The following is a 16,682-nucleotide window of genomic DNA, read 5'->3' on the forward strand; positions in this document are numbered from 1 at the left end:
GTTATTATTACTAATCTGTAAGTCTCCATTTACAGCTAACAATTTATTGTTCTCCTCCATGCCTTTATGACACATAGATTTTTAAACCCACATTCTTATTTATATCCAATTACCAGTAGAAACAGGTGGTGTTCCATACAAGTGTGCAACACAGTAGTATAGTTACTCAATATGAAACCAACGCAAATTAATAGGTCTGGTTTGCCCCGGCAATATTTCATTTGTAATCTCCCCTCACACACCCCTCACATATCATCCCTATATCAGTCTTGTTCCCTCATCAGTCCTTGTTGAGTCGTTGTCTTGTGTCACCTGTTCTGTTCTTTGTTCACTTGTTTCCTGTATTAAAACCATAGACTGTAAAAAATATGGACAAAGCGTTCCCCGGGTCTAACATGGACGTAAAATGAAGCCTGTTATTCCTGCACTGTAAGATGCCAACTTTCTAGATCCGTTTGGGCCCAGCTGGCCATTGGCTGGCTCCGTTTGGGCCCAGCTGGCCATTGGCTGGCCCAGACAACGAGGTGGGACTTCCCCCCTTCTTCTCCGTTGGTTTTAATTTTGACTCGAGTGGGTGGGGACTCCCGATCATAGACTGTAACGGTAGCCACGCCCCTCAGAACATACGCGACTTTATGGTCATTTATTTTATAAATGGGACCATCATTTTCCAAAAAGAATATTATGACATTAGAAATGAGACTTTAAACTAGTGACTGGAAGCAGAAAGTATTCATGACCATGTTTATTAAGGTAATACAGTCTAGGTGAAGTTGGGCCCAAATACATGGACTTCTATGGGGCTATGGGTTTTTCTGGGTCCAGTGACAGCGCCACAACAGGCCATTATATGAACTTTCAGGAGTTTCAGGCTTCACAAAATATCTGTCTGACTGATTAAAACGCCCAATAATGGGATTTGAATGCTGCTGTGCCTGGCTGCCCTGCGAGTGGGTTCAACACAGGTTCACAACATCAGCGCATGATGTTCCTATAGTCCTATTGGACTAGGATCAAATCCCATTAGACACTTCTCCCCTGTGTCTCTCAGACTACATTTGTCTGCTTTCCTACTGTCTGTTGGATCTAACAGCTGAGAGCTATTATGTCTGGCTGCTGTGTTCATCTTATGTAACTATGCAAATGACAGACAGACACACACACACACACGCACGCACGCACGCACGCACGCACGCACGCACGCACGCACGCACACACACACACACACACACACACACACACACACACACACACACACACACACACACACACACACACACACACACACACACACACACACACACACACAGTGATAGTTCAATCCTTCTCTAAATGTTGACATGAAGGTAATCATGCTCTAAATGTGTCCGTCCATTAGTATTTCATTTTTTCTAATTGAGATATATTGGATAACAGATGGAGAGGATGGACAGTGGAATTTTCTAAAGCCAGGAAAACACAAATGATGTGGAGTAATTGCTGTCATCTCTCATTTGAAGGTAGTAAAAGAGTAAACATAACCTGTTCGTAAACACGGTAATATTGTTATCTTGTCTTATCTCAACACTCTTGTGCCATTGCTTTTCTTGTCGAGTAGCCAATCCTTATCCTACCCTCATTTAAATCAGATAAAATGGACCCCTAATTGTCCCATGAGTTGAATTAACGTTGAGGGTTTTTACTGCATGAGAGCTCTCAGATGATTTGGTGTGCTGGTAATAATTCCCAATGTGTGTCCACTGTCCTGCTATTTCATGTTTTTGGACATGTCTCACAGGAAAGGAGACTGTGATTTAGTGCCATCACGGTTAGAGGCGGGCCATGTTAATTTAACCACTTAAACCCCATATGGTTGACCGGAGTTCCTCAGGGCTAGTGTCGTTTCTGTTTTCTGCTATAGAGGGTATGCGTGTGACATCATCATCATAACCGGAACTTGCCGGAAGTTATGTAGGAACGCGCCTACTGAGTGGCAAAAAAACATTCTGGCCTTGACAGCCCATATAACAGAAAAGTCTCATTAAATGATGTTAAACAACGTTAAACTCACTTTGCCGCTCAATTTGCAACTCGATTTGCCACTCACTATGCATGCTCTGTTGGGGAAAGCTTTAGTTGAAAATAGCCGATCGACAAGCTTGTCGATCGGCTATTTTCAACTAAAGCTTTCCCCGAAATACAGACGTTAAAAGCGAGCTGTTACTGTTCATAAAAACTAAATGTGCACATGCACTGCCTGACTTGGATGTCGATTGCCATTTGTCATGTCGTCTTGTGTCAATTATGTTAAACGTTTACATGTCAGTACAACTGTTACGTAACTCACTCATGGTTCCATGTTGTTGATCTTGTCAACCCGGAATTTCTGAAGCCTTCTCCCCGCCCCCTCGACACACTGCCACAGGCATACCTGATGCTCCAAGTTCACTACAGCATTGGCTACCTGATAGACTTTGGTGATAACACTTTGCATTCCCACTAATAACCACGTCGACTTGTTTGGTGGAATTACCTCTTAGAGATAGACGGATCCTTGACATTTGACAATAATAGTGGTGAACATGAGCAGGTAAGCGCTCCACTCAAGTCAACTATGTTACCTCAGCCATTGGAATTATAACTGGAAATATAGGCAATTATCTCAGTTTCCTGGACATGTTACCTGTAGTGGTACCAGTAATATTGGTTGTACTGAGCATGTAATATGACTTACTACTATAGCTATGTTGATAAAATAAAAAAAACAAGCAATAGTTTGTTTTAGTCATATCTTGTTCCTGTTTGATTTGAAAGAGGGGTTACTAGTAATTAACTAACTTCTCCCTCTTTCATTGGTTTATATTTGTGGATATGTGTTGTTTTTCTTAGACTCAGTTAAGTGTCTTGTCAGTGTGATTGATATTTGTGCGCTTTCACTTCCTACTCTGCTCTATGGTGGACTGTAGTGTCTAAACAGATATTTGATTTGAAAGAGGACATTCATACTGAAGCAAATTGCTCGCAGTAATAGTAAACAGTGGAGTTAATAACTTATTTACTATACAAGTCATGGCATTCATTTGTATTTGTGTAGTGGCAAGTTCTGGCAACTCACTATCGAAGTTATATCAAGGCGTTTTTCATGTAGTGTGAGTGTAGAGAGTACTATTTTTTTGAGGCTTTTGCCTTTATTGATAGGCTATGCCAGGAAAGGGGGAGAGAGATGGGGGGAAGACATGCGGCAAAGGCTGACGGGCTCGGGACTCGAACCCGCAGCACACCGTCAGGCCTATAGGTGCCTGGACCGCTCAGCCAGGGGAGTACTCTTCATGAGAGGATATATACCTACTTATAAAATAAGTAGGTATGTTCCTATCATACTTGTTCTGCAACATGTCTGTGCTTTCAAGACGAAGCTGAAACAAATTTCCATATCCTCATACAGTCATACTGACTGTAGCCTACTTTTCATCTCTCACACCTTCTTTTGATATTTATTTTTGACTAAACTAAGTTTTCTGAACTGTCTGAACCCGAAATGAGGCTTGTATGTGAGATGTATTTAAAATCAGGCTGATTAGGCTTGTTGTTAGGGGGACAAGTATGAAGTGTGTGTTGTAGTATTGTATTGTGTTGTGTTGCGTTGTATTGTTTTGAAATAGCCAATGGCTTTAGGAAGAACACAAAACACCCACTTGCTGACAAAGAAGACTAAAGCAGAAAGAAATGACCTTCTGACCTTGAATTAAGTAGGTTAACTGACAGGTTAAAGGTCATATGGGACCTCTGTTTTTGCATGTGTTGCATATGAAACATGTTGCTTATGGTGAGAAGTCGGGGAAAAACTATTTGTGATGGGTAGGCTATGTGTGGGTAATACTGATGGATAATAGCCTACCTACTGACCGTCTTTTGAAACATCTGCCCTTTGTTTCAAATGATCGTTTTAGGCTACATGTGTAACCTTTTCTGTTGTCTGGTATTTTTTAACAGTATTCCTCAGTACGGCTTAACAAACAAACTGCAACAATAATATTGCCATTTAAAGTAACTCTGGGTCAGGCTGCCGGGCCCCATATAACTCTGAGAATGTATAGATTGTTGCTGTCGGGAGAAAACCACCTAACTCCATTTTTCGTCTGTGTTTGGTTTGGTTAAATACTATTGAAACAATGGAAAGTAGTAAAAAGCTCTTCGGACAAAACCTTTTAACTCCATTGGACCCGCAAACTGTCTGCTAAAGCAGCTAACTCCACCACCGCTCCCCCTAGCTCTCATGTAAGTAATTGACAATAGGCCTATACTGTATAAAGTCACAATACCAACTTTAATGAGGCAGTATATTGCTTTTTTTAAACAACAGAGAAGTGGAACTTGGGTCTTGTGGGTCCATTTGGTTTGTTTTTTTACACTCTCAAAATTACACACCCTTAAGGGAAAATGAGGGTCCCTAGACCCCAATTTGAGACTGGGTGCACAATCAGCACCCTCTCCCTCGGACTCTGTTTGACTAGAATGGAACAGAGCCTTCATTAGTATCATTGGTAACACCTGTGCAAATCTCTGCTGCTGTGAAGACTAGAGACTTCTTCTAATGAGTACCGGCTGTAACCCAAGAAGCCACTACTACATTGAAGAAAATATGTTAAACCTGTTGCCCTGCCGGTTGAGAATGCATGCATGGTAAGGACAGATCAGATGCCACTTACGTGCATGGTTAAGCGGTGACTATTTTCTGTGACTCTTCCTGTGGTCAAAGTAAAACAATCAAGTTTCTGAACCAAAACAAACATGGAAAAATAATTACCGCCAGGAACATTCCGATTTTTTTTAAATTATATTTATTGTTTGTTATAATTACAATTTAGGCAGAGTGAAATTAATCCAGAGTGACTTACATTAGGTTACATTAAGTTTGCCATTGTTGATGGTTTGATTGCTGCAGAGCCAATCAAACAAAAGATATGGGAAAATGACCAGAAACTGCTAACTTCACAGGATATCACAGTAAAATCTTCAATTATCAATTAATCTATGATTGTTTGATAAGGTTAACCACTACCAATGAATGGACTTCCTTCAAATTTTCATCCGTAATGCACCTGCTGTGCATTGATGTAGACCACTTTTAACTCTGTGCCGTGTCATTGGTCAGAAGGTTCATTGTTCCGAAATGACTATCCCTATCTCTAACCCTAACCTAAACCTAACCGCAAGCACGGGAGCAAACCTAAACCTAACCGCAAGCACGGGAGCAGACCTAAACCTAACCGCAAGCACGGGAGCAGTGCATGTTCGGACTAACGGGACTTCGGATCTATGGGTAGTTCCCTTTAAGTCAACCTCTTTCCTGTGTGTTCATGGTAGTAAGGGGCCTAAAGGAGTTTGAACTACTAGAGCAAAGGCAAAGTTCAGAAGTTATGTTGCTGCAACAGAGAGACGGGAGTCAGGAATGCTTAATGTAGATCTGGAAAAAACTTTACAACTCGGACACTTATGTGTCAAATATATTTGTTAATACTGCGGAGTTAACTGTGTTGAAAAAGTAACGCCGACACAACCATCCACTCCAGTCCTCAACCCTGTATTCTGTCTGTTATGGGGTCCACTCACATGCTTTTACCATATACTCCTGATTGTGTTGCTAATCTAGAACTGTAGAGCGACAAAGAGAGAGTCAACCAGGTGCTCGATGGAGGTGCAATAAAAGTAAAAAATAAAGTGTACTGGTGCTACAAAGATCTGTGTGACTGGAATACTATTAGTAGAAGTAGTAGAACTACAGTTGGACTAGCAAGTACATCAAGTAAAAGCCTAAAAGGTCAAAATAATCAAAAGTATAATATTTGTATACTTCAAATACGTATGATAAAATTCAAAGTGATGCTTAGTTGTCACTATACAGTGTTTAGACATATAATTCGTTTTATATAGTTATAAAATGAAAAAGCTAAATTATTGCTACTTGTGAAGTCCACAAGATGGTCACCAATACTGTAACACCTACACCACCATGCTGGAGTGACTTGTGTGATTTTGGATTTTGGAATTTGGCTTCCATGCAGTCTCACTCCTCAGTCTTACTACTAGTTACTAGCATCCTTTACTCTCCTTTTTCCAACCTGCATCTCATTTTCTCTCTTCCTCTCTCCTAAACGTGAGTAACTGTGTGAATTACATATTGTATAATTATATGTACAGTCATCTACAGTCATTATTTATTTACAATACTAATTTATAGGCTCTGTCCTAATTTCTTCCCAGGAATCAATAAGGTTATCTTATCTAAACAGGATAGTAATGTAGGGTCAACACTCCCAATTTTACCAGGCCAGCTTCTGTTGGCTTTATCGATCTTCTGGGAAAATGTTTTGTCATAATAGTCTCGAAACAGGCTGGAGTGACGGATAGATCAGGAAACGTCGAGAGGAAATTGAGAATTAAGGCCTTAAAGAAGACGTGTATTGAAAAATGAACGGAATTAAGTTACGGTAACTTTTTTTCCCCCTCCTTTGTCTTTGTGTGGGGATGTGGAGTTTCTGACACTCAACCTCTCTTCTCCACTTGAACTGTCACACTGTGTAGACCTTATGTTAATGTTGTACATGTGACATTTACTCTTGTTAAATATGTGCATTCTTATTTGTTTTGCTGTTGTGCTCAGCCAGCAACTTGATGGGATATGGATATGTCGGAGACAGAAAATAATATTTGGGCAAAGAAGAGACAAACTAAGAGCTACAGTATTTTGAGTGAGGGAAAGATACAGAAAATACAATCTTTATTTGCGCTTTGCTCAAGTGCACTTTAGCAGGACATACACTATAGCTGTTATGGAGACAGAACCTGTGGTCTTACTAGGATTGTCAAAGTTATTACATAATCCTGTAATGGCAAGTTATTTAAAATGTATTTCAATTGCAGTTATTTTTGCATAACCGTCAATCGTTTCCATGTTAAAATGTCACATTTCAAACATTTTTCAAAAATAGCGGAAATGGCAGATCAACAAGCTTTCAACATAAACACATGTAAAATAAATTGGAAAGAAGTTATTAAATAATAAAAATGAAAGCATTTTGATAGTGTTTTTCCAAGTGCTCAAAGTGCTTTACAATGTATATTGTATATTTAAGTTATTTGTCATATCTGCCTTATACAATTTATGATTAAGAAGCTTAAAAGGCAAAGAGAAATACAATTTGTAAACGTTCCAATGTTCAATGCAAAAAAACTAAATTTAAATCGTTAATCATAATTATTTTATGACAATTAATCGTCAACTTCAAATTCCACATACAATAAATCATCTTCGTGTAACTGGGGAAGTTTCATGGTGAAACTTCTAACAATCTAATATAGGTATAGTTTTGCCCACTCAATTCATAATTAACGTTCCAATTTTGGAGCTCTGGCTCATGGACTAAGAACCAAAAAGAACTGAACCGGTTCCCATTAGGAACCAACCGGTGGAAACGGGGTCTCCATGTAGTTAAGATCAATTTTATATCACTTCTGTAAACAGACATGTTTGTGAAATGTAAATGAAAACATATTATTAAAGAAAATGATGTGTGTATGTGTGTGTGCCCAGGTGTCTGATCCCTAAAGGTGATGTGCTGAGCTTCATCGAGAAGTGTATGGTTGCCGTGGGAACCAAGCCTCAACACGCCTGCTCATTGGCCGAGGTTCTCGTAGAGGGAGACATGAGAGGACACTACAGCCATGGACTCAACAGGATGGGTTAGCGCGCACACACACACACACACACACATGCTGACAGATCAGATCACATATAAAAAATCATCAGCTGTACACACTGTTTTATAGCAGCCTGCTTGCACAGAACTGTAAGTAAGTATACTGTATATACCCTACAGTATATACTGTAGGGGCACGGTGGCACAGTTGGTAATGCTGTCGCCTCACAGCTAGAAGGTCCTGGGTTCGATTCCCGCTCGGGGCACTGTGGGTGCTGGCGGCGTGTTTCCTCCTCCGCATCATCAGTGCCCATACCCGAAGGCGGGGTTGGCGAAAGGGCCTTTCTGTGTGGAGTTTGCATGTTCTCCCCGTGTCCCCCTAGGGTAGGTACCCTCACAAAAACATGCAGTAATCCTCGACTCTAAACTGCCTCCCCCTGGCCAGCCTGATGGAGGGGAAAAGAACTGGTTGGAATAACGTGTTCCTTCCACACGCTACGTCCAACCAGGGAAACTCCCCCCTGTCAGGTGTAAAGGAGCAACTTGGACACTCACGCATGAAGGAAGCATGAGTTCAAGTCCGTTGCTCTCCCCAGGTTGGCGGAGGGTGTATAGAGCCAAGGATCACATTAGATGATTGACACAGGGGTGAAAAATGGGTTACAAAATCGTGGGATGAAAAATATATTTAAAAAAGTAAGTATACTGTGTCGTCGTCGTAGACATGTATGTGAAAGACATCGAGACGCAGATCTGTGAGAAGGAGGGAGAGCCGGTGATCGAGAAGGAGACGGTCGCCACTGCACTGGTGGACGGCAGGAACCTGCTGGGACCAGTGGTTGGGAACTTCTGCATGGACCTGGCCATCAGGAAGGCCAAGGAGGTGGGCATCGGCTGGGTGGTTGCTCATGGTCAGTAACTCTGGACCGGGAAGCTTCTGTGCTTTATCGCTGTCTAAAATGGTGTCCGCAACGGATTATTTACAAATTATTTTCAACAATCGACTGATCTGTCCTGATCATTCACATTGTGCTGATCAGCATGAGTGGACGTCAAACTGAGCTAGTTTGGGAACCATTTATTTAGACCATAAAAGTACAGTGATATGAAATAACAAAGCATCATATCACACATATGTAAACCCAAAAGTTCCAAAAGATGTTTTATATTTTTTTAATTATGAAATGGGACATTCTGCACAATGTCCCATTTTGTACCTTTTGCTTTTGTTACATTAAATAGCCTATATTTTGATGACGATCCTTTTGTGCTTTTACTCAAGTACATTTTGCATACGGGACTGCTACTTGTAACAGTATTTATTTCTACATTGCACTATTGATACTTTTACTTAAAGGACCACTTCACCACTTTTCAACCTATCTTCATATAATAGGTCCTCACTAATAATCATGAAAGAAATTGTGCAATTTTTTTCTACTCTGTCTGTGTCTCATAGGAGGGCTGTGGGCAGTTCAGAAACCGTCTTCCAGTGACATCATCGATGGGGAATACAAGCTAATAGAAAAAAGTTGCAATGCGAAAATGGAAGCCATCGTTCTCACACAATAATGAAAATCGAAATATTTGTTTAAAATAAACATCTGCCTAATGTCACTGGAAGACGGTTTCTAAAATGCCCACAGCCGTCCTATGAGACACAGACTGAGTAGAAAAGAATCTCATGATTATTAGTGAGGACCTATTATATGAAGATAGGTTGAAAAGTGATGAAGTGGTCCTTTAAGTAAAAGGACCACTACTGGTGATAGGCAGGGCTCCGTGGGGTTTGTGCGGCCGGGGCTTTGTGTGATGACTAGGCTGGCGAGTGTCTTCCTTATATAATATAGATAACTAAATACATGTTTACTAATTTAACCTAAATCTCTGTAGGTTCCAATCATTATGGTATTGCTGGATACTACTCCATGCAGGCCCTGAAAGAGAACATGATTGTAAGTGGAACTGTTTCTCTTCTATTGGTTATATATGATACTGGTTGCATTATATAAGCTACCATTTTTTTTTTTACTGGAACGGTAGAAATGCTCTACCTCAGTGTTGGGAATAGAGGGTACACATGTGACAGGAATGCCTACTACTTCCTGTCCTTGACAGCCTTTACATCCAAACAGAATAGTCCTGTCTGATTGCATTAAACAACGTTAAACTCACTTTGCCACTCACTTTATGCAAGCGCATATATACCCTCTATACAGGCTACATTGAGTAAGGCCTTCATGTGTAAAGCGGCAGGCCCTGATGGTATTCCAGGTCGTGTACTTAAAGTCTGTGCACATCAGCTGGCTGGTGTGTTCGCAGACATATTCAATCTCTCCCAAGCTGAGGTTCCTGCTGGCTTCAAAAGGTCCACCATTGTACCGTTACCCAAGCGTACGAATAGTTACATCATGCTACAATGACTGGAGACCTGTTGCCTTAACACCTATTGTCAGCAAGTGTTTTGAGAGACTAGTGAGAGATTACATCTGCTCTGTCCTGCCCGCTACGCTGGATCCATGCCAGTTTGGATACCGGAAAAACAGATCTACCGATGATGCAGTGGCCATGGCTCTCCACACCGCCCTCACTCACTTGGGCAAGAGAGGGAGTGGGAAGTGGATGGGAAAGTCCCTGACAGTCAAAATGACAAAAGTGATCTTTATAATCGTAATACTTATAGGCACAAGTATCCTTGAGCAAGACACTGAACCCCTAATTGCTCCTGATGTGCTGGTCGGTGCCTTGCATGGTTTCCGCCGCCATCGGTGTATGTGTGTGTGAATGGGTGAATTGTCGCCCAATCTATTTAAAGCGCTACATAAATGCACCATTTAACATTTATAAGAACAATATTGATGTAACTAAGAGATTCAGGGTTAAAGCCTCAAGAACCCCTTTGCTGACTTTAGCCTCCCTCTAGTGATCATTCTGAGTATTGCAATTCTCCGACTTACCTCAGAATCAGAAGCCTTTATCGCCAATGACATGTAAACATGTTAGGAATTTAGTTTGGTGGATGGCAGAGTGCAGTTACAAGTTACAACATTAGGACAGGTGCAAAAACATGTGCAATGAATACTTAGTAAATATAATAAGCCTGAACCTAATTATTATTATTAACTAGGTTAATCTAATCTGCTGCTGATCTATTAATAACTCAGTTGGTGGTATAAATATTTGTTTACCAGTATTTTGTCCATCACAGGGGATGTCTTACACCAACACCTCTCCGCTGGTGGTCCCAACGCGGGCTAAAGAGGTGAGGTTACAACTCACTGGTCTAACTGGAACGTGTTCATTTCATTCTCACTTATTTGATTCATTTATTATAATGCTTTAGATTAGTTTCTCTTTAAAGGAGAGGCAGTATCTTGGGACTTCATAGAATGCCCAGAAAGTCCTAGTTATGATAATATGGCAATTTCATAACCACTTAACTCTCTAGATATGGACTCAGACTCTGTGAATGTACAAGCACGCACACACACACTAACTCTGGCCTAGCTTATTCCCTTAAAGCATATCTTATTTGTTGCAAACCCATGTGTCCTGTCCTCGCAGTGCACCCTAGGAACCAACCCCATCAGCGTGGCAGCACCCGCCAACGATGGAGACAGCTTTGTCCTGGACATGGCAACTTCCGCAGTCGCTCTGGGAAAGGTAGGGTAGTAAACTATAACTTAACGAAGGAATCAAGGCTTTCATGTTGTCTACTGGAAACCGCGCACTGTATGGAAACCGCATACTGTATGTCCAAAACTTCTTTATTGTTATTGTGAGAATAGCAGATCTACCAGCTCACACACAATGTGTCACATCGGCAATTTTCCCTTTTGTGTGTGACACTCTTGTATGATGAGCTAGGCCAGGGCATTAATTAGGGCATGCTTTTCTTGTTTGGTAGCAAATAGTTTTTATACATACCGGTATTCATTTATTACATAAATACATTACTGCAATCTGTATGATGCACAAGATGACAAAAACGTTATGGAACCAAATTACGAAGATGTGTGTGTGTGTGTGTGTGTGTGTGTGTGTGTGTGTGTGTGTGTGTGTGTGTGTGCAGATAGAACTCCACCACCGTCGCGGTGAAGACATCCCAGAGGGTTGGGGGTGTGACGCCCAGGGCCAGGTGGTGACTGATCCCAGTAAGGTGTTGAACGGTGGAGGACTGATTCCCATCGGGGGCAGTGAAGACACAGGTTTGAAACAACTATTCATACATTATACATCCTGTCAGTGAAGAGCCCCGCATGCAGCAACCGTGCTGGTCTGGGGTCAAATCATACCATATTCTCCCAGACGCTGCCTGTCTCTCCTACACACCAGTGACGCAAACCTTTTCACGTCAAGGACCCCCAAATTGACACTTATTAGGCTGTGGGGACCCCCATAAGAGAAGATCTTTACGGCTCTAGCAGTGATTTTCAACCATTTTTATTTGAAGGACCCCCCGGTTTGACCTGAATTGGGCTACGGTCCCCCATTTCAATATCTGGTATCCCAATGTATATTGTAAAATCAAAGTTAATTTAATTTACAGACCCATAAGGGTCCCTTTTGGTCCCTAACTATCATTTAGCTGGGGACCCCTGGAACTCCCTCAAGGAGTGCGGAGGTTCCCGGACCACTGTCCTACACGGTCTCCCTTTCAGCTTTCATACAGTATAGGAAAGCTGAGACACGAAACGTATCATGTATATTCTGTCTGTCTGTCTCTGTCTGCAGGTGGTTATAAGGGATATGGCTTGGGGATGATGGTGGAGGTGTTCTGCGGTATTCTCGCTGGCGCTGAATATAGTCGACATATTCGCACCTGGAAGGTCACCAACAAAGTCGCCAACCTGGTAGGGTCTTTCTTTACTTAAAGATGGAGTGCCATTTTTTTCCACTCTAAAACATGATCATCAGGTATTATTACAATATAAGGGGGATGAACTTTTTCCAAAAAGTGTACAGTATTTGTTAAAATCATGCTTTTATGTGGACACGCCCACCAGTTCATTAAGTATGCCTGGTTTGCCTGGTGGGTGGTGATGGGCGGTGATCCACCTGAACTGAAGCCGCACCCACAGCTGTGGGTGTGGGTGTATGATAAAGGGGGAGGGGTTAGGGGAGAGGCTGATAGTGTGATGTCACTATATTACTGTTTACTTCATTGGCCCGTTTGACTGTCAAGGCTTCAGCCTCCAGGAAGAAACCCTAAATACAAAGTTAATACACCATTGCACACAAAAACAACTCCAGGGTGTCTAATGAAGTACTGTCCCCTCATAGACACATGAAAAACTGGAAAAATACAAAAATTGTGGCACTCCATCTTTAATGGAAAATGTACCATACTGAAAAATATATATTTTAATATTTTACTGCCATCACTTTTCTCACATGAATTGCTACAATCGGGTACAATAAATAGACAAAATGCCACAAGATGCGAAGATGATGTATTAGACTATTATATAATTTACATTTGATAATGGATTCATCAAAGACATTCTGATTAATTGTTCATAAATCGCCGGTGGAGCTGCCGGTTGTGTGTGGTTAACAATATGAACCCTACACTAATTAGTTATTAGTTGACTGGATTACCAAGGCCTATATTATTCTGCAAGGTATTCTTGCCAAAATGTTCCCCCCCCAGAACTGGGATGTACAGTAACATCTCTCTGTCCGTGGTGTTTTAGTGTCAGTGTTTTGTGGCCATCAACCCAGAGAACTTTGCTCCAGGTTTCAATGACAGGATGTCAGACATGCTGTCCATCCACAGACAGCTGGACCCTGTGAGTACACAGTATGACTCTCTTATTTCAGTCTGTAGACTGGTTGTGGGATCCAATCCCCAGACCGACCGGGATACATCCTTAAAACCCATTCTGACCGGGCACCCATTTTGGTGTCAGCATCATGTCATGCTTTAGCTATTTAAAAATAGCAGATCGCCCAGGCGGTGGCGTAACCGTCTGGGCACCCGACTGGTAATCCAGTCGCAGTGTGCCGCGGGTTCGACTCCCGAGCCCGACACGGCCTTTACTGCATGTCATCCCCCCATCTCTCTCCCGTTTCCTGTCAGCCTACTGTCTGTCCCTTCAAAAAACCAATAAAAGGCGTAAGCCGCAAAAGAAAAAAAAAAAAAAAAAAAAAAAAAATAGCAGATCTACAAGCTCATATCGCGCCACCGAGTGGCGCGATACGAGCTTGTAGGTCTGCTATTTTTTTTTAAATCTAAGAACGACTGACATTTCTAGAATCCGATCTCAGGTCAGAATGGGTTAACGTGCCCTTGAGAAAGGCTTCTCAACTCCAACTGTCCTAGTGGAGCAGCTCAGTAGTTGACTGTGTAGACGACTGTGGTGGAACTGTGAGCTGCCTGGTACAAGCCGTATTGTATTGATTTTTATTTTATTTAAATACATTTTACTTTTTTTAACCAGGAAAACCCCATTTGAGACCATCGTGTACAGTACAAAATAATCATAATGATATTCATCAGTCAAATAATGCAAAAAATAAATAATAATCTGTCAAAAGATCCATACAAAACATCATAGATAACTCATAATGATTTTGGTAACATTCATTTGTGAAGGTTTCTTCAAGGAACACTAACTAAATACAGTTTTCCCAGCTCTGTCTTTATAGTATATATATTATAAATATATATATATTAGTTGAGGGACCTGAGGAACCAACCAATTTAGAGTAGCCAATTCTTTTTACACCCTTTTTCTCCCCCAATTGTAGTCGTCGTGCCAATTATTTTCTCCCCACACACATTTCTGTGTTTTACTGCTGTTTTATCCTACTGAGTCACCTGCCAGTGTGGAACGCCCACCGGGAGGATGTAGAACCTTTGTCCTACTCCTCCCTCCCGCCCCAACACTCTCTGCTGACAGGTGCCCCGTAGCCGTAGGAGCTTCCCTTCCCCCCCCCACGAACACGAGCCAATTGTATTCGTGTAGTAGACGCATCACTGTGCAAACGTTTTAATCAATCTTCAATCAGTGTGGATCTAGAACATTTTGTTTTTGCGACATTTACGGAATGTTTAAATTCCAATAGTGAATGCTGGATTGAATTAAAAGCTGTCTGAATAGCACAAAGCTCCTTTCAATGAAGGGGCAGATGTATAGCACTATATCAGCATAGAAATGCACCAAAGAAGACAATATTGTTGTTTATATAAACGTATGAGTAAATGTTCTCAATTCTAGCCCTGTAGTACACCTTTAGTGACCGCCGGAACAGTGGATTGAACAAAGTCTGAAAGTACACATTAACATGAATATGATATTAATAGAAAATATCATGTGTAAACAAACATAATATTATATTAATTTACACATGATGACAGTGCTGTCAAACCATTTCATACAATGGAGCTCCCTCATCTCTCTCAGCTAAGTGATCCTTATTGGCCTGAAACACGCGAGATCCCTATTGCTTTATTGAATTATAAAACCAAAGAATCCCTTTATGTTGGTGTGACCATTGTCTGTCCCCTCTACCTGTCTGTCAGGCTGTCCCGGGTTCTTCTGTGTTAACTGCTGGAGACCCAGAGAGAATGAACATGGAGAAGTGTGCGGAGATGGGAGGGATTCCCTACCACCTCAACGTGGTCGACTTCATGGTAAAGGAAAGCTATATAGGACTAGATTGTTAGTCTGAATGTACGACTTGTAAATGGAAACATGCGTCAAATTAACTGTCAAAAGTGCAGAGAATGGTCCAGTACGCAGGTGGCATGGAGTGGAGTCTACAATGGGATTGAGTTAAAAAAACATCACTGTTTTAGATGCTGAACCCAAATATGTTTCGCAAACAGCACTAACTGAAACATTTTCATTTGTCTCCGTTAGAACAACTGTGCCAGAAGAATCGGTGTCACCCAGCTCCTTCCACGTGATAAAGTCATCTAACTGGACAAACCAAGAAATTGGCTAATCGGAGGTTCAGCGCCAGATCTGGAGGCAGCCAGAACCTGCATTCTGAGCTGCCTGTTGGCCAAATTCAGGAACATTTCTGGGCCACAATGATTCATCATGGCTGCTCAGACTGCAGTAACAGACATACTGCAGCAGTCCGTCACCATTACAGTAGGCCTATGTGTCTGACTGACGCATAACATTTAGTGTTTTGAATGAACAAAAATGTGATCTCAAAGCCAAGATTCACATTTAGTTATTTATGGATTTTAATTATACATTATCATGTTCTAATCAACACTTGTATTGTACATTTTAAAGACAAAAGCTTGTTTTATTTCTAATAAATTGTATTTACTTAGATGTGTGTTTTTGTGACAGTTGAATGAGCATTCCCATTGTTTTGGTCTTCCTCTCTAAGGGCTCCATTTTCATCCATGCCTAAACCCCTTATCCCTAAACCTTTTTTTACTATTTTGAAAAATATTTTAGTTAAAATAGCTCACAAGCTCTACAAGCTCACAACATGCAGATGTAGATTGGCTATTTTAACTATTCAAAAATGTTTTTCAAAATGGTAAAAAAGGCAGTAGTTTAGTAGTAGGGATAAGGGGTTTAGCATGCCCTAAATGTTGAAGGAAACAGTTTTTATCACACAAACCGTAATGCACTTTCACCAGTAGATGGCGATATGAGATTACAGTAAGATTGAATTCATTGACTGAATACTTTAAGAGTTTGCAAAATGTGGCACAGATGTATACAAAAGAATGCTAAAAGGATAACCCAATGAGCCAAGGGCTTGTTTCCATTGAGGTCCTGTGTACACTATTGAGAATTGAGTCTTTTTTTTGCAGACAGACAGCTTTATTCTTAAAAATAATATAGCATTGAAACATGTGGTGATCAGAGACAAACGGAACTCATGGACTCTACACAGTGACATAGTAGAAATGAACAGGCTGTGACAGATGCCCAGGTCGGAGCCCCCTAATCTCCCATGCCAGAAGTCCTGGCTCTGGGCCGGGGATCCCTCGATGTGTCGTTAGCACTCCAACGACCACACACA

At 41.3% G+C, this 16,682-nt stretch overlaps 1 protein-coding gene across 1 annotated transcript; it reads left to right on the forward strand.

Annotated features, from left to right (window-relative positions):
- Positions 1–2,441: 2,441 nt before the first annotated feature.
- LOC310857384 (putative oxidoreductase YjmC) lies at positions 2,442–15,966 on the forward strand. The gene is made up of 11 exons (XM_083763032.1): positions 2,442–2,569; positions 7,574–7,722; positions 8,402–8,590; positions 9,573–9,634; positions 10,888–10,941; positions 11,244–11,342; positions 11,752–11,887; positions 12,414–12,532; positions 13,376–13,471; positions 15,208–15,318; positions 15,548–15,966. Exons 1-11 carry the CDS (start codon positions 2,562–2,564, stop codon positions 15,605–15,607), a joined length of 1,083 nt encoding a protein of 360 aa, XP_083619158.1. The 5' UTR covers positions 2,442–2,561; the 3' UTR covers positions 15,608–15,966.
- The last annotated feature ends 716 nt before the right edge of the window (positions 15,967–16,682 follow it).

This window comes from Protomyctophum parallelum (genome assembly GCF_964188405.1).
Source record: "Protomyctophum parallelum genome assembly, chromosome: 4".
Lineage (NCBI taxonomy): Eukaryota > Metazoa > Chordata > Actinopteri > Myctophiformes > Myctophidae > Protomyctophum > Protomyctophum parallelum.